At 39.7% G+C, this 27,749-nt stretch overlaps 1 protein-coding gene across 3 annotated transcripts in view; it reads right to left on the bottom strand.

Moving 5' to 3' along the window:
- Positions 1–1,171: 1,171 nt before the first annotated feature.
- osbpl3b (oxysterol binding protein-like 3b) overlaps positions 1,172–27,749 on the bottom strand; it is a 45,393-nt gene continuing 18,815 nt past the window's right edge. For 2 of the 3 annotated variants that reach the window (XM_012915993.3, XM_004541471.3), the window contains 22 exons: positions 20,415–20,561; positions 17,829–17,945; positions 17,113–17,166; positions 16,687–16,800; positions 16,245–16,409; positions 15,908–16,031; positions 13,432–13,535; positions 13,104–13,196; positions 12,852–13,011; positions 12,189–12,319; positions 11,421–11,522; positions 10,218–10,355; positions 9,492–9,585; positions 9,115–9,359; positions 6,070–6,207; positions 5,863–5,926; positions 5,685–5,763; positions 5,241–5,385; positions 3,482–3,626; positions 3,252–3,378; positions 2,260–2,382; positions 1,172–2,109 (listed from right to left, as the gene is read on the bottom strand). In XM_012915993.3, the coding sequence (XP_012771447.2) occupies positions 2,013–2,109; positions 2,260–2,382; positions 3,252–3,378; positions 3,482–3,626; positions 5,241–5,385; positions 5,685–5,763; positions 5,863–5,926; positions 6,070–6,207; positions 9,115–9,359; positions 9,492–9,585; positions 10,218–10,355; positions 11,421–11,522; positions 12,189–12,319; positions 12,852–13,011; positions 13,104–13,196; positions 13,432–13,535; positions 15,908–16,031; positions 16,245–16,409; positions 16,687–16,800; positions 17,113–17,166; positions 17,829–17,945; positions 20,415–20,507 (2,652 nt within the window). In that variant the 5' untranslated portion in view covers positions 20,508–20,561 and the 3' untranslated portion in view covers positions 1,172–2,012. The remainder of the gene's footprint in view (positions 2,110–2,259; positions 2,383–3,251; positions 3,379–3,481; positions 3,627–5,240; positions 5,386–5,684; positions 5,764–5,862; positions 5,927–6,069; positions 6,208–9,114; positions 9,360–9,491; positions 9,586–10,217; positions 10,356–11,420; positions 11,523–12,188; positions 12,320–12,851; positions 13,012–13,103; positions 13,197–13,431; positions 13,536–15,907; positions 16,032–16,244; positions 16,410–16,686; positions 16,801–17,112; positions 17,167–17,828; positions 17,946–20,414; positions 20,562–27,749) is intronic. The other variant, XM_004541473.3, reaches the window with a different exon arrangement.

Here is a 27,749-nt window from a genome sequence, read left to right as displayed (position 1 = left end):
TAATAATAATAATAATAATAATGTCTCTTCTATATTTGCTTGTACTGGTAAATTGTCAACTGGATTTATGTAGGGACTATATATATATATAAAATAAAGAAATAACCTATTTTACAAGTATCTTAATTACACTGCATTGATGTATCTACTGCTCTGCATTATAATTTATTCAGTCCTATTTGACCAGTGACAATATTTTATAGGGGATTTTTGTAAAAACAGATTATCATTTGCATTTGTCGCCACCTAGCGGCTGTTTAAGATAACCCAGCAATCTGATGAGCCCATGTTCGCTAGCGTGGATTAACAAACAAAACAAAGAAAAAGAATACAAACAAACTATACTACAGTGAATTATTAGAGTAAAAAAAAAAAATAGAAAACAAAAGAGAATAGGTGGACTCAAGGAGCCCTTTTTCAAAGTCATTTATCATATTGTAGGATGTCAAAAATGCAGACAGGCTCTAAGGATCACTAGCGGTATCTTACTCTTTTCATCAACATGACTCTCACAACATTCCTGCATTCGTTATTTATAAATGATAACCTTTACTTGTTGCACGGCTCCATAATTGCTCATTAACCTTGAACTCTGGTCATTGCTTAGCAGGACGGGCAAAAACAAGCCATAAACACGAATCGTCGTCAAACACATACGGCTGTTTCTAAAGTGATTGGAACAATTCACTCAACACTTGTGAAACGTAGCAACATATCTACTGTATACTGCAGGATATTCATTGGAAAGTATCATGCACAGGTTTCCATTTAGATGGCACTGAGATTTAACCCATAAAGCCAAGAAAATTATAAAGGGATGAAGTGCAGCCACGAGCAAAAAATTCTATAATTTAGCAGATGATCTTTTACCAGTCCTTTAAGAGTTGCTACTTCACTTAAGGAATATGTATAGTAAGAAGCAGGGAACTGCTTCACATTCCCAGTAAACCTAGTGTTTATACCCCAATTGCTTTTCATAGCTTCCTAAATGGCATTTTCGTGTGGCATTCCTGACCCATCATGTTTAAAATTAATTGCATTTTTCCTTTATGCACCAAAATTATAACCAGGCTATCTACCTGCCAACTCATCATCTGAGATGAGAGGGAATTATTTCAACTGTCTATTTGCTTTCAGTGTTTTTGAACAAACAATCACAAAAGACTCAACAAAAAAGAAAACAATCAGAAATTTTATTTGAGCTCATGGAGCATAGTTTTTGGACATTTCTTTTCCCTTTTTTTTTGGTCCCAAAGCCCAGGGTCCATAGAGACAATGGTGTGCTGAATAAAGTGAAAAAGATATGACTGAGTTTGCTACAGCTGCTCATAGTTGCACAATCATTCACACATTCATAGCGAAAAGCAGTAATTACTCATAACGGACAGAAAAATCACTTCAGTAAGGATTCGGAGATCGCTTGCACAATATTTTGTTAGCAAGAATTCCTTACGAAACATAGACTTTTGTTTTATTTTTTTAAACATCTGGCAGGTACAACAAAATAAATTAAACAAGTTTGAGTACAACCAGTAAGGCATCAGGCAGATGCAGAATAAATATCGGATGTTTACACTGAATCAATGGCGTAGCGAGGCTAGTTTATCTCAGAGGTAGAGAATGTCCATGGTAAGACAACAACCAACATAACCAGTTGATCAGTACATTTTAAGCTAGTGTAGATAAACTATGAAACTCTTCTTCTCATCCTTCATACCAAGGATCTTTCCTTTTCTTAGTTTAAGTGGTTTAGCACAACATAATATGTGGAATGCAGGCAAAAAAATGAAATTGGCCTACTGCAAATTGAGCAACATTCTCATAATATGTTTGCATAAATGTGTTTATACAACTCAGATAAGCACTTGCTATTAAGGCAATAACTCTGATGAACTCCAGTACAGAATGTGGATGGTCAGAATGAGATACAGACATCACCAGAACCAGTCTGGATCACAAATCACAGTAGAGGCTGTGCAGGTCCAAATGTTTGTATGATCTGCAGCACACGGTCACCACAGTGTAGGGAAATCTACATGGGCAAAGCCAGGGTCTTTCCTCAGCTCCCAGTACGTGTTGTTGCTCACCCAGGTATCGTCCTGTGCCTTCCTGTGGAGACAGAAAAGACGCACAACTGCAATTAACACTGTCAACGACAGATTTACAAGTTGTGTTTCACCATTAGGAGCGGAGATGTGGTCACTTTTCCATAAGTGACTTTCTAGGTGAGAAAGTTTTAAGCTAAGATACTCAGGGTACCTGAAAAATTTAGGCTGATGTGTTGCATTGTTCTCTTCCAGGACTCTCCGTCTGTCTCTCTGCAGCTGTTCAATCCTCTGCTTATGCTCCTCTGCAGCCTCCAACTTCCCCTCCTCCAGCAGTCTGCCGTTGAGACCCAGACGCATTCATTATGCAGATGTTTAAAACATTAATCTTCCACATCCAAGCATAATCTTCACTCGCGCCTTCTCATTTTGAGTGAATTTTAGGGGTTTTCCTGTTTTTGAATGGCCCTGTCACAGGGTTATTTCCAACGTGGGCATAAACAGTCTGTATGCGTAAAGGCGGTGAGCTTGTTCCACTTTAATTTATAGAAATCTATACATTTTCCTATTATTTATGACAAAATATTGAACAAAAAAAGTAAATAAGCCTACAGTTAAGAGAACTGGTATAATATAAATATAAATTGGCTGCTGATTTTACTTTACCTCTGGATCGTTGTAAGACGGTGGAGCTTGGGCTAAAAAGGAGAATACATAACCACTTATTTGCAGAGCTGGAAGCAGTGCAGCTTCATACTTTGATGGCAAAGTACTGAGAGCTTCGTTTTTTCTCCAGCGCCTCGGGGCAGCAGCATTTAGTTTGCAGACTTAAAAAACTTAAAAGATGAGCTAAAATTAGTTTGATTGTGATAGCCTGAAAGGGCGTGCAGTTGCGTACTATTCTTAACGCGAGTGCCTATTTTTGTACTTTTTTGATCACAAGGTGCATTTTTCAGGACGTGACTGAGATCAATGATGGTGTGGTGCTTAGATACTCACTGGCAATGCTTTGGTTTTTAATTCAGCTATGTCTGACAGTCCTCTGGCAGGAAAATTAGATGTTATATCTAAATTAGTTTTTAACCTTTTCCCCCTGTATGTTTCTCACTGACATTTATTAAAATTAAGCTGACGATCACCAGGCTGCGTAAGTGCATGGAAATATACTAATGGGTTTTTAAATGTTTTTCACTTTTTTCCTCTTACCTTTGGTCCACTCGTAGTCTCGTGTCTGTAGGTGGTAGCAGCAGTTTCAGGGATGGGTCCAACTCGTTCAGCTCAATTGCAAACTTCGTGAAGCCATAGTACTGTTCATGGTCTACTGGCATTGCATCTATATTGTACACAAGTGACATCAACAGCATGAGAAGCTATAACAGGGAGACGCATTATTGAAGAGGTTTTTTTTTCTACTTAATTTTGAGAGACTTTCATACTTGCTCTCCAGATGCATGTAGCTGAAGGCGGGTCTCCACAGAAAACCGCTTCGTGCCACTTTCCAAAGAGTCGGTGGATAACCTTTCCTTTATTATTTGTGATAGTCCCCTCTATCTCATTTACACTCGAATTCCAGTATTTGGCCTGTTAGAAAAAAAGCAGCGTGTTATAGTGGGTGAGTATGAAAGAATGCACATAACCCACGACAGTGTCTCTTGCAGTCAGCAGATGTTGCTCTTGCGTCAACCATTTGATCCCCAGTGTGTTTGTGTTGCTGGGCCGGTGTGTTTAACCCTCTCGAGGCAGGCGTTGCCGATTTGCAACAGTTAAAAACTAACAACCTGATTACCCCACATACATATTTTTTTACTCAGAAGTACCACTGCAGGACTTAGTTGTGCATTAGCAAAAAAAATCTTAATTTGAGCCTGAGAGGGTTAATGAGAGATGAGGATGCATAATGTGTTCTGGCATGTCTTGACTTATACTGCACAGCTTCGCGAGGTCTTTCGAGTGACGCAAACTAAAGCAATGAACCTTCTCCTCTTGGCAAATGACTCCATAGTTAAAGAAAAGAGAAAAAAAGATCATTTGTTTGTTGGGTTTTGTTGGCATGCAGGTGAAAAACACCATCTGTATAGATGCAAGAACAACAGTTTGGATAAACACACTTTGTAGATTCCTCCATCAGGTAACGCAGAGGTTATATAAATGACTGTGGCTATGGTAGATAAGTAATGGATAACCTGGACCCCATCTGCACCACTTACTGGGCAGGCAGTGGACCACTTTCTCTAATATCTGTTTCACCTCTGCTGTCGCGAGGACAAATGCAGAACATTTTGTACACCTCATACCTCATACCTGCATTTATCTAATAGATTTTTATAAATTAAGATCCTTATCTTTTATTATATGTAGATTTTGATTGAGTTCATCAATTTTTTATTAAGCGCCCTCCTTCTTTAGTGTACCTTAGTTACGTTTCTTACCTTTCCATGCTTGTGATATATTTACTCTATTGAGCTTTTCAGTTATTGAGTTATTTTTGCCGTCACATAGTTATTTCTAAACATTTCAGATAAGTAAAGCAAATCTGATCTTATCCATGTCAAGCATTTCCACATTTCCAAGATGTCAGTTTGATCAGTCAAATGTGGGATACATAGAGACCCCAGCTAAAAGCCCCAAAAGCTCTGACAGTTCAACATGGACAGGCAGCTGGTTTTAATGTTGTTGCTGATCAGTCTACAAGCCCCTGAGATTCATAGAGGGACATGTTAATGTGGTAGCCATCATTATGGCTGATTGCTTTTACAGAAAAGCACTCTGGTATGAATATGAAACAAGACTGTCGCCTCACAGTAGTGCACCTTTCACAAACTGATTTGTGACTACAGTATATTCATCCAACATGCTTCCAAAACCAAATTGTTTGGAGAAAAAAAACAAAGAAATCCTATTTTCTATTTCAGAAATAATTTACTTTTCGTGGTCCTGCAAAGTAATCTTCAGTGCAGTTCTCTACTTCACTCTAATTGTTACAGATTACTTTGGGGTTTTCAGAAATGTATGCCATTAATGAATAATGCATCTGGTGATGCGACAATGCAATCACAGCAAATACAATTTAATCTGCCTTTGTGTTTTAGATGTCGTTTATAAATGTAGCTATGTGGTAAGTTTATTCATGTAATCTTTTTTTAGCTGTTATAGAGGCCATCAGGCTGGATGATGCCTTGCATATGTTTACCTTACCTTAATAAAAGTGATCTTGCACTGACAAATATCACTGCTGGAGTTTCTGATGGTGATCTCCCCATAGTGCTCGATCCAGCGCTGCCCACTGAGAATGTTGTGGATGCAAGAGGTCACTTTGTTCCACTCGTAATGGTCTCCAAATCTGTCGTTTTCAAGAAGAAAAAAAAAAAAATATGGACACTGTTACATATTAGAGTTATAATATAAATGATTCATCTGTATCTGTATGTGGTTCTGACACAAAAATAAAATATGAAAACATTTTTTCCACCACAGACGAAGAATGGGGAATTGTTATTGATCTGAATGGAAAAAGAACAGGAGAGGAAAAATACTGTGAATCGTGCTACACCCCCGCTGCGTGATTTTCTCTAAACGTCTGCACAATGCCCAGGCAGGGGTCTGTGCAGCGCCAATGTAAATGAGGCAGAAGAGACTCACCCTGGCAGAGTTACATGAGTGGTCCCCACAGGAACAATCTCCATTGACTTTCCCCAAAACTTGTTTTTACACCTCACGTCTGCAAAAACATTGAACAAATGAACATTAATTCCAGACAATAGGTGCTATTCTAGTATTTAAGATCACTGAGAATGGATCAAAATCAATATTCCAGTACCTTGCCAAAACACAAAGTTTTTAGACTCTGCATGGCAAGCTGAGATTGGTGGGTGATGGCTGACCTGATGTAAAGGGGATTAAAATGCTTTGTTAATCACACAAAGAGCTCTGAGTTGACTTTTTTGAACAGTGCTATACAATAAAACATAAAAATGTAAATATTCATATGAATCCAGTCAGATAACAAATCAAGAATCATTCATACCTGCTCTGCAACAAATCGTAAGCCTTTATCTGGTCGGTCACATTCATATGTTTCTCCAAGAACAGGGTTGAAAGGCTTTCCCCCAGTTCTGTAGTAGCTGGATGCATAACCGGACACAACAAATGTAGCGATGTATATCTACAAAAAAGGATAAAAGCATAAACCTGAGCAGCAAGTACCACTTTAATTTTTATTACAGGATGAGTGACTGAGTGAACACTGAACTGAGCTCTATCATCCATTTCATTTAATCTTATATGTGTGTTCTTCTTTTTAGCCTAATGAGCAGAGTAAGTGTCTGAATAGTCCTCCAGTAGTTTCAGTAAACCGACAGAGCACTGATAGCTTCTCTACCTCATAATGAGAGGCCACAGCCTGGAGCTTTCGGCCCGTTTGCAATTTCACTATGTGATCCTCTGTAGGTCTAAACATTGTTTGTCAAGGTCTTATTTGAACTTTTATATTGGTATTTATTGAGCTTGTTTATGGATTTTATTTATGGCCTTTTTTTTAAATTCAGCACAATTTTTTTCATTCATTTAATTGTCTTCATGTGTTGTTTTATAACTCATTAGTCCAAACAAATTGCCCCTCATAGGATTAATAAACTGTCAGTATTTGTACTGCACCAAGTCTAACATCAGCTGCTTTTCCTTTTTACACTTACATTGGCCAGCCACTTTGTTTGGCACACCCAGTCAACTGCTCGTTAATACAAATATCTAACCAGTCAATCACATGGCAGCAACTCAGTGACTGAATAAGATGACCTAATGAAGTTCAAAGTGATCATCAGAATGAGGAATTAAGGGGATTTAGGTGAGTTTTGAAGGTTGTTGATGACAGATCTGATTACTTTGCAAAGTGCCGATTGAGATTTGCCTACAAACACATTTCCTGGGGTTTGCAAAGAACTGATAATGCCAGAGGTCAGAGGAGAATATATATACTGCTTCATGCTGATAGGAAGGCAACAGTAACTGAAATAACCACTTCTTACAACCAAGGTATGCAGACACGCATCTACGAGTGCACAACACATCATTAAACCTTGAAGCAGATGGGCTACAGGAGAAGAAGACCGCACCATGTGTCATACCTGTCAGCTAAGAACAGGAAACGGAGGCTCAGCAAAATCGAACAATAGACGATCGGAAAGATGTTGCCTGGTTCGACGTAAATCACATGGGTCCAGAATGAAATGGTGTACTGGATATTTTCTTAGCGCACTTTGGGTTCCATAAGACTACCTGAGCATTGCTTCAGCCTTCCTGAGTGTTGTTGCTGGCTATTTTCATAATTTATAACCAGAGATGGGCAGTAACGCGTTACAAGTAACGCGTTACTGTAATCCGATTACTTTCTTCAAGTAACTAGTAAAGTAAGGGATTACTATTGCAAAAACGGTAATTAGATGACCGTTACTTTCCCGTAGGAACGCTGCGTTACTGCGTTACTAAAACCGTGATTTTTTTGCGAGAATGTCTCATGACAGTGACGTAAGCGAGTGCCACGTTCGTGACAACAGCTGTGTGCAGATCAACAATGGATCATATATCGAGTGCGGGAGAGAGTATGAGCGTGCAGCGTTTAAAGCGTGGAAGTACTGACCTTACTTTGAGTTTGATTCCATAAAAAGTGACAAAAACATTAGCGTCCATTAGCATTGTGCGTGGGAAGAAAACATCTTTTTACAGCGAAAAAAAACCCTAAACTTCCAAGCAAGCTCCGAGTGCGCAACGACGTAATGGGAAACTCACAGAGAAACTGCCGTATCCTTCCACTGACCGCTGCGGCACACCTGCACCAGGGTAAACCTCCGCCTACCCAACTCCTGCTGTACAGGTGAAAATAGAGCAACAGGACCGCTAGTCTTTGATTTTATTTATTTTCTGCTGTGTTTTACTTGCATCTATTTGAAAGAGTGAGTGTAAACACAAAAAAATATATATATTTTATGTGCTGGAATGTGCAGAAAATAGGTTTAAATATTAAACAAATTTCTTCCAGTCAGAGAATGTTGCATATAATTAAATTTTTGCTTGATGCATAAAGTTAAAAGATTAAAATTAATAAAACTATAAAAGTTTTAAAAAGAGACTTTTCCATTTGATTACATTTTGTATGATGGATTATGCAGAAAAAGTAGAATTGGGCTGAAAGATCTATCACTTTATCACCTACTCAGGTTGTAAATCGTGTTTTTAAAAAGTAACTAAGTAACTAAGTAATTAATTACTTTTGAAAATAAGTAATCAGTAAAGTAACGGGATTACTTTTTGGGGGAAGTAATCAGTAATTAGTTACTGATTACTTTTTTCAAGTAACTTGACCAACACTGTTTATAACTACAGTTTACTCATCCTCTCATGGCTCATTCCAGTAGATTAATGTGCCATGTCCCAAAGGTCAGATCATGTCAAACCAGCTTCTTGAACATGAAAGTGAGTTCACTTAACTCAAATGACCTCCCCAGTCATCAGAGCTCAATGCAATAGAACACCTTTGGGATGTGGTGGATAAATCACAAATCTTCAGCATGTGTAATGGCATCATATCAATATTGACCCTCATCTCTGAAGAATGTTTCCAGCATTTTGTCGAGTCAATGCCATGAAGAATTAAGGCAGTTCTAAAGGCAAAAGGGGGTCGAACCTGGTACTAGCAGGGTATACCTAATAAAGTGACTGCTGAACGTATCTACTGTATGTTGTGTATATGTCTTATTTGTCTTATTCCACAGGGTATATCTCAAAAAACAACAAAGTTAGTCAGTGCAAAGCTCATCATGGCGTCTTTCTGCTAAAAATCTTAAAGGTAGATCAGACTCTCTCACGTAAAGGCAGTGCACCGCAGTCCCTGAAAGCCAATCAGCAACAATTGTGCGTTAGCGCTAGTTTACTTGGCTATATACGGCATCTCTTACTTGTCACGCTAGTTTTACCAACAGCAGCTCTTCTTCTCAGAGGAATCATCAAAGCAAACAAGTAAGCTGAACAAAAAAGGCCCAGCCCACACACTCAAAGAGCGAAACTGCATTCTCACCATACGTTCAAAAGGGTCCTGTGTGTTGGCGGCCCTGTCTAGCAGCTCGCTGTACTCCAGCTCCTCACACAGTCTCTGCAGGGTGTTGAGGGGTTCATTAAGTTGCACAGGCATTGCAACCTTGGAAAGGTCTTTGCCTATGTTGTTCCTAAGGATGTTCCACAAGCTGATGGAGGTGTTGCTTGGGCTGGGTGTGGGCAGACAGGATCTACGACGATAAAGAACAGTGCCTTCTTCCACAGAGCCTGAAAAGAGTCGGTATAAGAGCTGAGGTTAGGGACACCTTGATAATACATACCGACAACCCAGTGTACCATAATATCATTTGTATATAAATGCATAAAAGTGTCCCAAGGCTAGTACTGTAATGACTTTACCCGAGTTTGGTCTTTCACTTTCGGTCTCATTACTGAAGTTGTCCATGGAAATGTTGTCACTAATGTCACTGATATACGAGTCATCCTCTGATACCTAAAAAAACCAAAACATTCAAGTTGTTTTAATATCACTGACAAAAAGCGAATGAACGAGTCTCTTTTAACATCTTGTCACATCTGCAGAAGATCTAAAGTGGTGGAGATGAAGGTTCTCTTAGGACATGGTGGCAGAGCTGCACCTCGGCTCGCTGTATTTTTAGATGAAAGTAATTAACTTTCATTTTCATATTGCTTCCGCTCCAGGTGCTACCTCATCAAGCATGCCACATGAGCACTGAAGGAAGAGGAGGCTGAACTAACATAGGGCAGATTTGTTTTATGACACATATCATAAAAAAATGGATTTAAGACAGGACGTTAAGTTAAATGGCATTTCCCCCTCTTTTGTAATAAAATACCATGAATTGTCCAGTGTGCTTACAAAATTTAGGCCAGTTATCAGACACAGAGACAAAAGTGAAGAAATCCTGGGTGACAGGCAATAAATAAAGTAAGAGCCACTGGTGGAGGTTTTGTTCTGGTTGTGCTTGTGTAAACAAGACAAATTACTCCAAACATCAACAGCAATGATAATTCTATTATGTAGCTCTAAACATCAGTTTGCTACAAGCAAAAAGACCCAACATCACAACTACTGACAATGAAGAGTTTAGTCTCCACACTTACCTCATTTTCAGAAGAGCTAGCAGATAACAGAACCTCCTGTGCGTCAAAGAACTCGGACAAAGACTCCGCGATTGAAGCTCTGCTCTCATTGGATACTTGGTGTACGAGGGGATGGGCTTCATCTACTGATTCCTGTTTCTAAGAGAAACAATGTCCACAGCTACAATAAGAACACAGGAAGGGGCCCCGCCATCATTCCCGGGGTGGCAATCACAGTGTCATTGAGAATACAACACAATCACAACATGCAAAGTACGACAATCACAACACCCACAAATTTAATCTGCAATATATTGAAAGACAGTCATTTATAATACATACGTAAATATATTGGCTGACATCACACCCGTCATACACTTTTTTAATTTCTTCACTGATTTAACAAATGTAGGTTTATAAACATTAACAAACAGCTGAGTGACATCATGCAGTCGTGTGCATAGCGTCTCAACATGGGTGTGTCTGCATTCAATCATACTGTTATCAGTCAAATAAGCCAAATGATGAACTGCTGAAAACATGAACTCTTCAGAATCAAAATTTCATAAGACAATTTATTCCTACCTAGAGACTGCCTGACAATATACTACTGTATTAAATAAAGCAAGAATAATTACAGTGAGAAGTGAGGCTGCATGCCTGCCCTGCACACATCTCAGAAAATAACTGACAAGCATGCAGTTGATTGCCAATATGAGATAGCTTTCCACACATGGACTTGAGCGTCCCAATCTACCCTTTGTTATTGGTGAAGCTGATTAATTAACATGGAGATGTTCTCAGAGGAGGCGTATTAGTTTTGCTCTGCGTGTTTCCAGGGACACAATTAAGCAGATCGGCTCGCTTTGTGTGATCAGCAAATCCGATTAAACGAGCAAAGAGTTTCCTTTAGAAGACGATTATATGGAGCTAGAAGCCTTCCTCTGAACCGTGTCATGGTGAGACATTTGGTTACGCAACGACGAGGCTGAGAGGAAGAGGCAGTGTTCCCCAAAAGAAAGTTCTGTAAATTTTTCTCATATTGACTGAGCTGGATGAGGGGGTGAGAGGAGAGTGACATTTGTTGATTCTAGATGAGAGGAAAAGGACAGCTCATTCATTCTGTGGCACATTCAAGCTTGCGGGGGATAAAAATAAAGACAGATATATAAGAATAATCGTCATGAAGGTGGGGGAATCGAGTCACTGCATTCCTGCACCCACCTGCACAGGGGCAGTGAGCGTTATTAGTGTGGGCTCTATGATCTGGGACTCAGCATGAATCTTGCACAGGCGTTCTCTCAGCTCTGAGTTCTGGGCTAAAGCCTGGAAAAAATAACCAGTTTAAACACTGTTTACTGCAAACACCCGAGCCTTGAAATGCTTGAAATCCTCAGCATAAATCAAAACCCGGCTGATTTGGAGTTGTGTAATCTCAAGAAAATCAGTAAACGTCACATTTACTCATTTACGTACTGGAGAGGCATGCTTTCACCTGTTATTATCTCAAGTGGAACAGAGTAAGCAAACCAGAGAAACCAATAAGAAAAGCTAAAAGCTAAAATCCAGCAGACTATAGCAGAGACCACACAAATCTGAATGTGTAAAGAAATACTTGTGCCGCATTAGAATTTGCGCGGTCTCGACGCCAACACATTTCTTCGCTGACTACATGACAATGAACATGTACAACCAAAGACAGAAAACAGAAAAACAAGCCTCTGGTGGGAGGCAGCAGCCACAGGAAACATGACTGTTGAATGCGGTCTCATTTAGGGGGGCTGACATCATACCGGCAGCTAGTAATCCCTCTAAAATACTCGTAAATGTGTCATGCTTGACAAATGGTGTGGGAGGACACGACATACGAGAGAAGTGTAAAAGCAAAAAAAAAATTAAAAAAGGAAGAAAAAAGGAGAATAGCTAATACCTATTTCTGTTGAAAACATCCGCTTGCAAAAAATGTGCAAGGGGGTGTGTTATTTCACATACCGCAGCCAGCGTGTTCTTCAAATTTACAACTTGTGGAGAGGTGGGGGGGCAGGTTTCGTGATCCAGGCATTGTTTTAATCTCTCTCTCTCTGATGTCAGTGTGCTCAGGGCCGCCTTCATGGTTGTATGCACTGGCAGCAACAAGAGACACAAAAAGAGGGAATCAAAAAGATCATTATTTGGAAAACCCTGCCATTATAAATGATTAAGCCCATCACACATCTTTAGCTCCATAATTTTAAATGTGTGCATAAATTTGTTAGTTTAAATAGCAGCAGAACTGACAGCAGTTCTCCGGAGTAAGTTTGAAACTGTAAAGCCATTATGTAAAAAACAAATGAATCTCATTACTCCATGTCAAGCACCAAGAATCTGCATAGAAAATTCCAAAGAGGACAGAAGTAAAATTATATTCATCCTCTATGCGTCAACCACTTCCTTACAAAGAGATTTAACAGGTTTTGTGGCACAAAAAACAAACTTCTGACCTAATATCAGCTAGAAGACATCCACATAACTAACAGCAACTAACACTTCAACTTGTTAGAAGTAGCAGCACCACACCAGTCTTAGCTTTCGTGCAGATTTATCGGAAGCAGATTGAGGAATTTTAAAAATGTGTGCTTTACAGAGTTTTATCTGAAACTAGAGTTTTTCACTCACAGTTGGTGGCAACACGACAGAAGTCTTCTTGCAGCTTGGCCACATCAAAAGGGGAGTCCAGGGATTCAGGATCGGCTTTATCATTGCTCAGTGCAGCAGTGGATAGGTTGGGGTTTGAGGCATGGAGGCGGATAGAGCCAGAGGAGATGCAGCTCGGTACCTAGAGCAGAGCAGGAAGAAAAACTGGAGATACTCACAATGAAATATAAAAACAAATTAAGCATGATCACACTTCTCTGTCATGTTGTCTACCTGCAGAGTTGTTTTGACATCTTTGTTGTAGTTTTTAGTGCGCCACTTCTTTGGAAGTCTCTTTTCTTTTTTGGGGCTGTCAAAAGTAGACGCCTAAGAAAGCAGATGTGAAATTATTGACAGTCAGGCCAGTGAGGATTTTTTGTCTTTAAAGGAAGGCTTTTTATGGAAAGTGGTTTCACAACTACCAGAGCAAGATGCAAGATGAAATATCTTCTATATTTAATAAGAGGTGAGTTAAGGTCAACAGAAAATAACTTAATAATGTTTTGTATCATCAGAAAAGTTACCCTGCATGTAAAGTAACCAGAAATACTGCAGTGCTGACCTGCAGTGCTTGGATGGATGGAGCAGAATAAGTCCGGTGAATTACTTCCATACTCTGAAGCAGGTGGTTAAGCTCTAGGAGATAGGCCTCACATACTGATAAGTCTGTCCGGATGAGAACAAACACTAATAGTTATAAAAGGAGGTATGAAGTGAAAAAGAAAAGACAGTTAAAAGGCTAAAGTGAGAAAAAGGGCAGTGCCTGCAAATGGGCACGTGTTAGTTGGGCCTATTGAGTGAACTCAAAAACCAGTCTCTGTAGAAACAGCAGAGAGGGCTGACATATCCTAATCTGTCATCAACAAGTTTGGTGATTTCAGTTTGACAAAGTTAGAGGGTGCCACATGTGCTTACTGAACCATATGCACTATGTTATATATGCTTTATTCAAATAGACTCCTCAGTTTGGCGATTCACCTCCCAAGATATCTATTTCTGCTTTTTGCATCTTTTTCAAGCATGAACAGCAGCCTGTAGAGCGAGCCTAAAAGCTTCTCATATTACCAGAATCAGAAAAACACCTTCAAACTGCATCTGCCTCAGAAAGAGAAGGTTAGTCAAAGGCAAGAGATAATCAATCTGGACTGTCCATGACCTGACAAATGTCCAAGACATTTAACAACTGACAGACAGTTTCAGGGGTGAGGTGAGGCTGAGCTCAGTGAGGCTTTTTCCTAATTTAGTCTATGACAAATTAAAGATCTCGAGTCGATTTTAAGTACTAAAATTGCATTCAGTACCTTTGAACTTTAAATATGGGCTCCAAAGAAATGCTGATGCAAGTGAATGACGGGGTTTAGGCTGATAAGCCCAGATAAACCTATAAGAGACATAGCAAAAACTTTATGAGGGGCCAAATCTACTATCTGGTATATTCCTAACAATGTTCTGGCCAGCTCAGCAACACCCAAATCCCTGAAAGACTAAAGTAGATTATGATTATATTATCATTGGAGATAGTTGAATCATTGTCAAAGTCAAGTGACACTTTCATGAATGAAAATACAGACAGTTTACAACAAAGTGCAAACCAAGTCAGTCACCTGATCTCAGCCCAACACGGTTCATAAACACAGAGAGACTTACAAACAAGCACCAGCTGGAGGTGGCTGAGGTAAAGGCCTGGCAGAGCATCTCAAGGGAGGAAACTGCTTGCATGCTTTGCAGTCAAGTATTAAAAATAAATATTACATTTAAAATTATGTTAACGTGTCCTATTATTTTATGGGATTATGTTTAATCTCATATCTGTTAATAAAATGCTTTTGTCAGACCCTTTGAATTAAAGCTGAAAGTCGACCCTTCAATCATCATCAATCATTGCTGCCATCCATTAAAAACAATGCCACGTGGATTTCTTTCTCTCCAAAGGACTGGCTTTGCCATGGTTTCATATAGAGAGGTCTCATAAACAGATGTTTAAATTGTGACAGTATTTGAACATACACATTATGAAATGACAGACAACTAAATAAGCACCAGTCCAACTGAAACCATGCTGTGTTAGTAAATGTGCGCGTGAGTTGTTGTGTCCATTTTCCAAAGTTTCTTGATTACAAAGTGCTGACAGCATATCGTCAGAATCTTAATGAATGAAAACTGAGACAAACAGTGCATTAGTAATCACCAGCTTGTTTCTTTATGATCACCACTCTGCCAGCCTCATCTAACTTGCAAATGAGACAGCAGGCGTACACAATTATAGAAGCATTTCCCAAATAACATAAATATATTAGAACTGGTTAGATCGCTTCCTCCATGACCGGGACCCTGACAAGAAGTAGAAAATGGGTATAAATGAAAAAGCTGGGCCCTCTAACAATCTAATGTCTTTGACTGGTATCGGTAGCATCGTTGTAAGCAGGAAACTTTGCATGAACTCTCTTACTTATCTGCATCATATTCACGGATCAGCCACAACAATAAAACCAAGTGAAGTGAATAACATCGATCATTGTAGCACAATATAGCGCTCTGCTGGGAAACCTTGGGTTGTGGCGTTTGTGCAGATATTAGTTTAACATGTACCACCCACATAAAATTTGATGCACACCAAACACACCGACCACGGCAGCAGCAGCAGCAGCAGCATGATACACTCTACCACAAGGAAGAGTGCATTTCCACAGATTAAGGACTGCAAAAAAGAGCCAAAGGCACAATACGAGGAAGGTACGATTACATTTTAAATGGCTTTATCTGAGTTGATTATTTTCCTCAGCAAAACCGTAATCACATTGGAGATCATCATCCAGGTGGAAAATTGAAGATTTTTAAACAACTAGTACAAGAATGCATCTTATGACTTTAATAAAAGTGCAAATTATCCCACACAGAGATTAAAAACCCCACATTAAAGAATGTGTCTTAGAGCTCTCCCCATTTTAGCCAGGCAAGTTCTTTATTGTGGAAATTTTGCTCAGAAATTCAGAAAGTGTAAAAAAATCAAATCGTGAGAGGCTGCTCTTGTCTCTCACCTTTGAAGCATTTGTCCATTTCGTCAGATGACTGGAGCCAGGCAGCCACCTTTGCTTGGCTGTTGGAGTTTAAAGGGAAAGCTGCGGCATGATGCACTGTGGACTGCCTTCGTATGGACAGGCACTGCAGTAACAAAGAGACCCAAAGGTCAGTTCAAAAACACTTTGGCTGTGTCATTAATTTTTTTCAGCAAAGGGAATTCACTTCATTAAATACAGCACATGGAATAATGATGCTCATGATGAAAAACACACGAGAATCATCTTTGTTTTTCATTTTCATTTTAAACAGAGCCGACCATTTTCAGCAACAGCATGCTGTGTGGCGCAGTTATACCTTTCTAATAGGGGGTCCCTCGGCGATGCCAGGAGAGTTCGGGGAGGCATAATGGGGATAGAACAAGGACTTCTCGTTAGGGTACATGGCAATCTCATTTTGCCGATAAAGACGATGGTGACGCAGCTTGGATACCCATTCATCAAACAGCTCCTGAGACTTAATCTGTAGAGCAGATACCGCAATCAGAAAATCAGCACAAGGGCAAGTAAGATGGAAGAGGTGTGTCAGTGGAAAAACACACACACAGGTATGGAGTGAGCAGTTATTCCCTCTGGCACACATATATATCACATGAGGTAATTCTGAAGTCATTTTAATGATGGCATCTGTACCAGGAATTAAAAAGCAAAAACTCGGGAAAAAATGTTTAACCCCTTTAAGCCTTAAGCCTATTTAAGCCTGTAGGGATTCCCTTGTCTTTATTAGTCTTGTGGTTTACCTTCAGGTGATAGATGTTTTCCTCGGCATCAAGATCGATGCACTTGGCCTTCTTCTTAATGGCCATGACAGAGAGACCCACATCAATGCAACCATGCAGCTTCCCTTTCTCAATCTGTTGGATGAGACAGCTCTCACTGTTATGAATGCAACAGATGAAACTCAGTGCAAACAATGCATAAAATAATAATCCCTTTTTAGGCTGTGACGCGGCCCATGCGTAATTATGTGTGATCTGTAGGTAAAATACACAGTCTGATTGCTATCAACAATGAGGAGATTGAGAGAGAATTAGGGCCTATTGTATCTCTGGGCGCAGGCGGTCAGGAGCCTGACAAGAACATTGAAAAAGACATCAAGTGTCCTTTTTAATCTTCTGTAAATGATGAGCTCACACAGCATTCAGCCAGCAGCCTTTTGTACTCACATCAGCACTGCACTTGCCATACTTAAGGATACCCTTGTCCAGGAAAAAGTATCTCTGGAGGGAGAGAGAAGGACAATCAGCCAATGAGATACAACTGGACATGATATGCAACATCCCTGACAGCAAATCTAAAGTCAGTGTTATGAGGCTGAGGTCATGGTAGTCAGTCTCCTAAAATGTATGTTGCTGCAGTGGGATGTATGCAATTCCAGGCTATTGTCTTACATCTGTCTTCCTTTATTACACTTCCTCTCACTCACTTGCAATATGTCTCATCCACTCAATTTGTAAATGCAATTCTTGGTGCTTTTACTGTACATCAACAGAATCAGACTGTTGAAAGCACAGAGACCTAAAAAGCTCCGACTACAAGTCAATACTAAATGTATACAACCCTAGTAACCAACAGGCCATCAGCTAATGCATCTGAGAGGACCACCAAGATATCTAGGCATTATCCCAGGAAAAGCTTTCAGACAGAGTGTAAACAGGCACTGACCCTGGTCACATGTGACTCCTCTGTGAGTCAAATTATCTACTACATAAGCTCATTCAATTAGTTTAAAACACAAATGACTCGTGTCAGCAGATTTGCAGAGGCAAGTGCCTAAAAAGTGCCGTGTGAAACGAGGACAATGAAATGACGTTAAGCTGTCACTACTCTGAAAGATGAGTCACATGGGTCACACGAAGACCACACAGGTGCTCCATGCTACCTTGTGCCAGCCCTTCATTGGCCACTTTCTTCTTTTCATCATGTAGCCCTCCTGTTTCTGAGGCTCCTGGACACTGCTGAAGCTTCCTCGCAGGCCTTCCACGATTTCCCAGCTGTCCTGTTGGAATACAATGGTTTATGAGAACTCTGAGACGACAGACATCTGCACGCCATGCAAATGAAAGTTTCAGAGGAGGATTTATAAATGGAACTGAGCGAATCAACCACTCAGCAAGTGCCATAATCACACTCAAAACATATTATAATCTGTGGCTGCTGGGGTGATTTAAATTTGATGCCTCACTTTCATCAGTGTCAGTCAATCGGCAGGAGGCTCTATAAGTGGAAGATTAGCATTTTTATTTTATTTTTTATAGATGTAGCCCTATGTAATAAGGTGTTCAGGGTGAAGTTATACAGACTTCTTTCCCCTCATGGGCGGGCATAGCAGATGGTTGCCCCTCCCTTAGCCTCGTTCTGCTAGAGGTTTCTACCTGTTAAAAGGGAGTTTTTCATTCCTACTGTCAACAAAGTGCTTACTCATAGGGAGTCATGTGATTGCTGGGGTTTTTCTCAGTTTTCTTTGTATTATCAAAAATAAAAAGCTTGTTATATAAAGCTTGTTGAGGCAACTGTTGCTGTGATTTGGCGCTGTATAAATAAAAGTGAATTGAATTGAATTTACAAAATTAGCTTACCTGTTTAATCTCACTCTTCACTATAATAATAATTTCCTGAATGAGATTAGAACGGTCAAGCCCAAATCCCCTGCAATACAGAGATTAAGATGATATTTCATCACGGACTAATCCAGATAGCTTTGTTATGTGTTTCAGGAGTGAGAGTTCCAGGAACGCAGGATGAATAGTATAACAGAGGCTTCTGTAATACCGTTGTGGGCACAGAATAATTCATCATTTGTGAACTATTTCGCTTTTCGTTTCTATTAGTGCTGAAACAATAAGATGATTAATCAACAGAAAGGGGTCTATCATTCAAATGAGCCAATGTTATAGATTATTCTCATATGACTACTTAGCAGTAAGCCTATAAATAATAGTGGAATGGGCATGTAGCCAGCAAAAATAACCCCGAGGAACAGTAGTGGGCTGTGAAGTAGTTATGACGCAGTGACCTCAGTTGGTAATGAGACCCAAAAACAGTTTTCAACATATAGTCATTAGAAAATGATGCAGGTGTAAAAGAATAACTACATTTCATTAATTTTGTGCTGCTAAATTGACATAATAAGAAAAGCTGAAAACATTATGACGGGCAGTTTACACATCTACTGTCAATGTGCAACAAATTATTAGAAATAATTAACAAATTAACTCATAATATATGAACTCATAATGCTAATGATGGCATATTACACCTCAGGCTTATCTTTAAATTATTCTACTTAAGTATAAATCATGTCTGTGTTACACCGTGGGAGGGACTTTGGGCACTTGGGAGAGGTTAATCCTTGCTTCTTGTGTCAGTGTGTCCCTGACTGTATAAACACACACTGTATCAGTCAGAGAGGCTGAATGCTGGTGGGTGAGGCAATCTAAAATAAACCCTCATATCTGAAGGGGATTGACCAAGGGCGTGGCCAGCGGGCTACAGTTCGACTCTCCCTCAGTGTTCGTCACGGCTCCAGGGCAGCACAGTCACACAGTGCGTCATTGTCACACACTGCCTGGACACTGTTCCTCAAGGTCAAGAGGCACTTTGAGTAACAAGGCTCTGATAGGAGCGCCGAGAAGACAGCGTCGTTTTAGCGTCACACAATTATAAAGTGTGAATGTGTTCAGACTGCTGCATTTAGACATCCTGTCCATTCTACCACATTTTGATCTGTGTTATCATTTACAAAAACACTTTACAAATTAAATATTGATGGTTTGGTTTGGAACAAATGGGAAAAAATGGTTACCAAGCTCTCTCTGAATGTAACTGAACCCACATAGCAGTGTCACGACAGTCAGAATATTTCCTTATTCAAAGTTTTTCTTGCTAACGAGAATGGGTTTTTTTTTTGCCACTTTTTGCTTCACCAGAGTGGTGAGCCTTAAGTGTCTGATTATCCTGTGGACAGTACTAGAGTAAGACTTTATTACTTTCATTTCCAAAAGGAAAAGGCTGTTTCTGGTAATGAAAAATTAATGAGTCGGCAGCCTGCAGATAAACGCTTGAGGCAAATGCAAAACAGTTTGTTCATGGTGCCAACATCTTCTTTATGTGGTGTGTCTGAGAATTACTTTGGGGGATATAGTTGCAGTTTAGTAATTTAGAGCACTCCAATATCTTCCACATTTGTAGAAATACCCTGGTTTTATAGTGAGAAAGGGGTAGGTAAATCCTAATAAAAAAACACCTCCTTTTAGGCAGCTTTTAGTTTTTGCTTCATGACATCTATAATGCAAAACGTGGCTAGATCTTATACTAGTATTATAATTCCTAGGAGGCAGAGAAAAATATCTGAGGACTGGCAGTTACAACTTTTTCAATTAAATCTTCATTATGGGAAATCCAGCCTTCCTCCCTTCCACATACATGACACCAGCGAAAACGTCTGTAAGTATAACGCGAGTGTTACCTGTCGGCTGTCATGTTTGGATGAAGAGCTGCTGTTGCTGCGCGACAGGGAGATCTTCTGTGACATGGCTGAGCCGCGCTCCTCCGAGCTCATCTTGCTGCAGGTTTGCCGGGTCCAGGCTACAGCTGGTGTACAAAGAACATTACTCTAAGAGAAGAAGGAGTGGAGAAGAGGCCGGGGAGAGGGGGTGGAGATGGTTTGAATACTTTACGAGCCTTTTAGATCCCACTGAAAAATACATTAGGCTATTTAGAGTGATCAGTTTTTCCATCTTCAAAAGCTACTCAAAGTTTCGCAGCATCAGCAAACAAAGATGACTGACAGGACTGGAGGATCTAACTTGGACTGCAGATGAAGAGACCACAGATTGAAATTATTCATATTGCACTATTTCAGCATTTAACAGCCACACAAATCCAAATCCTCTGCTTGAAGAACACTTACAGTGTAGAGCAACGTATTAAGATTTACTTATCGAAAGCATGAGCTACTGTCTAACCATGAAACTGGCAAATCTCATGTTGTATATGTTGTTTTAGCTGTTTTAGCATCTCTATCCCCGCTCTGCATCTACAAGCTGATTTGCAACCCACCTCCACCCAGCTCCTCTGACTCATCCTGTGTCTGAATTGATCAGTACTCTGTGGTATATGGTGGGTGGGAGGGGGGTGTGGAGTGTATTGGTGGTAGAATGACAAGGAGGTCCCAGAACAGAGCACTACCACCAAGTATATAGACTCACCAACCACTTTATTAGGTATCTGTTAACGTGTTCATCACATTAGACCAACTCGGTGCATTTAGGCATGTAGATTGTTTAAACTGAGATTAAGAATGAGGAAGAAAAGTGATTTAAGTGACTTTGAGCATGACATGGTTGTCAACACTGGGATTTTACTCCAAAACCATCTCTAGGATTTACAGAGAATAGAGTAAAAAAGAAAAAATATCCAGTGAGCAGCAGTTCTTTGGGTGAAAATACCTTGATGATGCCAGAGAATAGATAGATTGCTTCATGCAGCAACTCAAATAACCGCTTGTTACAACCAAGATATGCAGACGAGCATTTCTGAGTGCACAACACATCGAACCAAGCAGATGTGCTACAGCAGCAGAAGACCACACGAGGTGCCACTCCTGTCAGCTTAGGACAGGGAACTGAGACTAGATCTTGAATGGGCTCACCAAAATTAGACAGTGGATGATTAGACAAATGTTACCTGGTCTTTTGAGTATGATGTGACATTTGGATGGTATAGGATTAGAATTTGTCATAAACAACACAAATGAGACACAAATCCATCCTACCTTGTATCAGTTCAGGTTGATGTTATAGTGGCTATTTTATCAACACACTTTGGGCCCCTTTGTATCACTGTGTATTTTTACTGCATTTTATTACCACAGACCACATCTTTTGATGCCTACTTCCAGAAATCTTACAAAAATCAAATGATCTCAAACTGATTTCTTGAACAAGACAATGAGTTCACTGTACTCAAATAGCCTCCACAGTCACCAAATGTCAGTCCAATAGAGAACCTTTTTATATGCGACAACCTGGATTTGCGGTTGACAAATCTGGAGCAAAAACAATATGCTAACATGTCATTGCCTTGTTGAATCTTTTACTAGACCTTGTATTAGCAAAGTGGACCTAATAAAGTGTCCAGTGAGTGTATTAATCTCCTTTTCAATAGTGCTCCTGATTGAAATGACAATTAAAGTTACTATTGTAATTGAAGTTAAGCTCAAATTCAAATCAAGCTGAATTTATACCTGCATTTACCTGTTGATACTCAGTATCATGTCTTTTTAAGGTGGGATTTCAACCTGTGCTTCATTATCTGACTAAATGACACTGAATGGGGATGATATAACCTCACGCTGATGGGGAAATGAAAAGACAAGAGTCACATGTGAAGACGCAGTCAGATGTGAGAACATCAGCGAAATTTAATACCATCACTTCAACTGAGTGTAAAAATTGTCGGGGCTTTTTAGGAAATAGCAACCTTCAGTCAACTGCCACACACAACACGCAGTCTAATTAACATTATGTGCCTGGTGTACCACATCAACACATAAAGCCACATTTTCCTAATGCAATGTGAGTGGCACTTTGTCATAGTATGGAAGGCTGATTAACAACCCATGCACACTGAGTGTTTGTGCAAACTCCACATAAAGCAGCAGGTCATTAGCTTCTCTGAAGATGCACAGCAGTACTGATTTTTAGGACCATTTGGCTTGAGTTCATTTCTGTATTAAGTGATCATCTGAGAGATTCCGTCTGAAATGCAGGACGTTTTAGTGTTACAGCTGATTATGTCTTACACAGTACTTTTTCCAGTAAGTGGCATCTGCATGTTTTCCCCAAACATCCTAAAATCCCACAGTATTTGGGATTAGGATATTATAAAACCAAATCCTGACATCGTCTTAAATGCCGTGTTGTTGATTTGTTTACTGTAAATTTAACCACACATTAATTATGGAACTGCTTTAGCTCCAAACTATATGTAATGCAAAATAAACATGTTTCAAAAATATAAAAAGCACACTGATTGGTTCTTCATGCAGTTGTAGTTAGACTGCAAGAGAAAAAACATCTATAAATAATTACAAATTTCAGTTGTGGCCTCTTGGATTTAATAAGACATCCCACATCTCCGTGCTAAGTATGAGGCAGCAACAAGGTTAATTGCATTACCTTCTCTGCATTTGCAAGCTTTGTGCAGCGTGATGGCTACAGCCGTGTGTGTTGGACAGACAAAGGAGTGGTCATCTGAAACCTGCAGGCCTGCACCATCCCTCTGTCTCCAGACCACAGGCTGTGGTTTACACTGACAAAGCAAGGTGTCCAAAATGCAGCCACAACAATGGATCAAAGTGGCTAGACAGACAAATACATGTATCCAACAGCAGGACAGTATGTAGCTTGTGAAATTTTGTATCTAAATTATTGCTGTATGGTGTTACTGAAACCTCCACAGAAAGAAATGAATCTATAGACAGACGTCATTTATAACAAATTAAATGTTATCTTTTTATCTGTGTGTTTATCTAGCCAGTTTATCCTTATCTTCACTGATTATTCATCCACTTTCCACAGATCACAGCAGCTATGCACAGGTCTGTAACACTGTCTGCCTTCATGGAAGCCTTTCATCTTATACAAAACCACTTCTCAGCCTTTCATCTGCATGACAGCAGTGTTAGATACTAGAGCTCCAATAGTTACCCTTTTTCAGTGAAGGACACTTGCTAAATTATAACATTAGGACATACACTACACTGTGACTGTGGTAAAAATGTATTAGCTTGGAAGAAAACAGTGTTAGAGTAAGGCCAAAATTGAAGAACAATCAGAAACAGTATCAATTTTAAGGCAGATTGGAAACCAATTAAAAAAAGAAAGGGCTGTGGGTTACTGTGATTTTGTGCTCAGTGCAAGTTAGACTCAGTTGGCTTTTTGTCAGCTGTTTACATCAGTTTGCTTCTCCTTTACTCTCCATGCTCACATATGCTGTTTTTTAACAGCCAAGTTCACAGTAAAGTTGTTCTCATTTCCATATTTTTCAGTCAGCTTCTCTTGCCAGAGCAGCTGACCGTCACTGAGACAGTCACACTACGGAGGCCCAAGATGCTGGTCTGCGCTGTCAGAGTCGTAATCCTGTTCACTGTGTGAGAAAATCACAGCACACAGACCTTTGAGACAATGGCTGTGCTGTCATTTTAGCTTTACTTACATGTAAAATTACCCCTCAGAGAGAAAGTTGCTTTCTGCTCCTCAAAGCCCTCATACTGTGAGGAGTGTGGGTAGCAACCGCTTAACTGAATTTAAGCTGCTAGCAGTGAAGTTGCGACATATACAGAGCTCTGAGGTAGTTTGAGCTAAAACTTAAAATATAGCTTCTGGGGATGTGTGACGCTTCCATTAATTCAAAAATATAACTGTTAAAATATGCCTTCTTTAATTAAAACTCATAATTGTTCTCTAGTAGACACGGAAATCACTAAAAAAACAAAAGAACCAGGACCTGGCTACCGGGAGGATGGCAGAGCGTGGTGGCCACTCCAAAGCATATTCCAGCTGTCATGTGATAGGTCATCCATCTGCTGCAGGGCTTATTCTCACATTCACACCTACAGCTAATTTAGAATCGCCAATTAAACTCACCCTATTTATGTTTTAGGACTGTGGGAGGACACCAGAGTTCCCAGAGAGAACCCTAGCTGACACAGGGAGAAGATACAAACTGCACACAGGAAGCACCCAGATTGGATCTGAACCTGGGACCTTTGTGGAAGCCAACTGTGCTAACTACTGCACCACCATGCCATCCTAATATGGAGAAGAATATGGCTGTTAAGTTATAAACTTGGATGCTCAGCCTGATTGCGCAGAAAGATTGAATTATTTATGATCTTTTAGGTACACATCAAAATCATTGAGGCCCAACAATAAACCTGGTACAGAGCAAAGACTCTGGTAGCGCAAAAGTACTGTGATTCTACTATGTGCTGATGTTCCTGTTCCTACATGATAACACTTGTAATTACAGTGTTTAACACAATTACAAAGCAAATTTTGATTCTGCCATTAGAGAATTCAATCAAACTGCTGAGGATTAGAGTGGTCAGATTATTTAATACCTAAGTATAAAACTTTAAAAAGAATTGATGGCTTGTTACAGACTTATATTGGCTTATAGTTCGTTAAAAAAAAGGAAAAGCCTCTACTATGGCAGGACAATGGTTAGGACCACTGCCTCACAGCTAGAAGTTTCTAGTTTTGAATCCAGACTGGGGCCTTTCTTGTGGAATTTGCATGTTTTTCTCGTGTCTGTGTGAGCTCTCTCTGGGTGCTCTGGCTTCTTTACAGTCCAAAGACATTCATGTTATTTTAATTGTGATTCTAAATTGGGAGTAAGAATGAACGACTGTCTGTCTCTCTGAGTCAGCCCTGCAAGAGAACTGGATCTCACTCTATGACAGTCGGGATGAGCTCCATCTCAACCGCAATTGTGAAATGAATAAGTAGTGAAAATGGATGTATGGAGTAAAAAATATTATAGAAAGCTTGATTTAAAATATTGTAGAAAACTTTTAAGATAGTCAAAAAACGTATTGTCAAGCAGCCAGGTAGTTTTTGTTTGTGGGAGACAAGATGCTAACCTTTTGCATCACAGCAACATCCCATTATTGACAAGCTGAAAAGAATAAAAATAAATATTTCCATATATTTCCATTAGATTAATTTTTAATAGGATTTTTTTTAGGTTTTTTTTAATATATTACACAGTATATTCTCCAATATTACAAGTGAAATTTTCACCAATATTAATGTCTCACTAATCATTTCATTTTTCTATATGAAAACATTACAGATAGTGTGACTAATAATAGTAAAATAAGTTGGATAGAGCTAAAAAACACATAGAGCTATATCTGAGGATGCAGGGTTATTATAGGTCTACAAGCCAGTAAAAGTAAAGTGAGCCTACCAGAAGTTCATTGATTTATAGAATGATATAAGCAGTTGTGTACAGCCTCACTGCGACTCTTTAGTGGGTCTGCATGATAATGTTTAAAAAAATCCTCAAACACAAAAGGCTAAATGAAGAGGTGACTAACATCTATTGAATATTTCAGTATGGGTGGGTGAATCCCACAGTTGTTCTGTAATGACAAATTAGCATAACACTTCAGTGAGACAGATGTCTTATGACCTTTACTGGCTGTCCTGGTTTTCTTACTCACAGACTAGTCTTGTCTAGGGATGGGTATCGTTTAGGTTTTATCCGATACCGGTGCCAAACCGGTACTTTTGAAACGATGCCGGTGCTTAAACGGTGCTGAACCGGTGCTTAAATAATGGAGAACACAAACTTTGTCCAAAAACCTCTCATGTTTAGCTATTTTTTTGTAAAAAGATAACAATGTTAGCCTTTTCTGCAGCTATGGGGCATATATGGTATCACTCTTGGCTGGAAGCAGTGCTTAAACAATGGAAAAAACAAACTTTGTCCAAACATCTCTCATGTTTAGCTGTTTTCCACTTTTTCTTTGATCATTTTAGCCTTTTTGGCCAGGGTGAAGGGAGTATCTGCCATCAAACAAGAAGACAGCCGTGCTAGTTCACCTTACATGCATTAATATAATAACGTGGTGAGCCTACTCAACAAATTACACACGAACAACATTAAGCTACTCACGCAGAGAAGAACGGCTGCTGCTGCATCATCGTCCGTCATCATTTCTGCTACACTGGCAGGGCTAGGGGCCAGGACTCTACTCTTTGGGTTCTTGGGGGATGTTGCTAACTCCGGGTCCGATAACAGGCACCACCCCGCAGTAGATGTGCTGGGTGTGAGATCTCGCAGCAAGCTATCAAATACGGTGCATTTCTCTGCTTTAAAAAAAACCGCTATGCATCGCCAGGTGTTTCATCAGATTCGAGGTGTTACCTCCTTTGCACAGTATCATCTTAAAGCACTTGTTGCAGGCTGCTGAGTTTGCATCTTTTGCTGTGAAGTACAGCCAGACTTTTGACCGCTTGGCCTTGGGCATTTTTAATCTGTAGATCTGCTCTAAAAGAACGTACATACCTGGGCCCGCCTACTACGCTTGCAAAGGTAAAGTGATTGGCTAGAATCCAAAGTGCATGACATCTCAGAAAGAAAAAAAAAGCACCGAAATAAAGCACCGAAATGTGCGCTGCTTTTCGGTCTGGTTACTTTATGTCAGAACCGGATACCGGTACCCATCCCTAGTCTTCTCTTACTGTGATATGGGGGTGTTTTTGCCCATTATAGGATGGTGACATAGAGTGCAGAACAGAAAGGAAAGAAAAATACATAGGGGGATGGCATAGTTTAGCCTGCAGCCAGCAATTTCTTTTCATCATTTATGAATCTGAGTAACTGCTTAGGCTACGAAATGCCAAAAAATATGAAAAATGTTTTATCGTCTACTTGATTTTTGTAACGCAGCGAACACACACGATGAGCTAAAAGTAATTAATAAAAGCTTGGAAAAGTTTGGACTCGTATCAGCTGCATAACACACAAAGATGCTCAAAGGCAAGCACATTCATATCACAATTAATCGTGTGATTAATAACACAAAATAATCATAAATGTCAGCAAGTGCTTGATAAAGCACACCTCCCAAGCTGTTGAGACGTAAGCCTTTCAAAGCCCTTGTGCACTGTTATGAAGCCCATTCTCTCTCTCTTTTTTTTTTAAATTTAAGGCGTACCAGAGAATTGTCAACAAATCTTTGGTCAGCAGTAGGTTTCAAATTAAGTTATACATGGTTTAATGTCCC

This window comes from Maylandia zebra, linkage group LG11 (assembly GCF_041146795.1).
Source record: "Maylandia zebra isolate NMK-2024a linkage group LG11, Mzebra_GT3a, whole genome shotgun sequence".
In the NCBI taxonomy this organism is placed as follows: Eukaryota; Metazoa; Chordata; class Actinopteri; order Cichliformes; family Cichlidae; genus Maylandia; species Maylandia zebra.
Note: the sequence above shows the minus strand (reverse complement) of the source record. Positions and strands in the feature narration are given on the sequence as shown.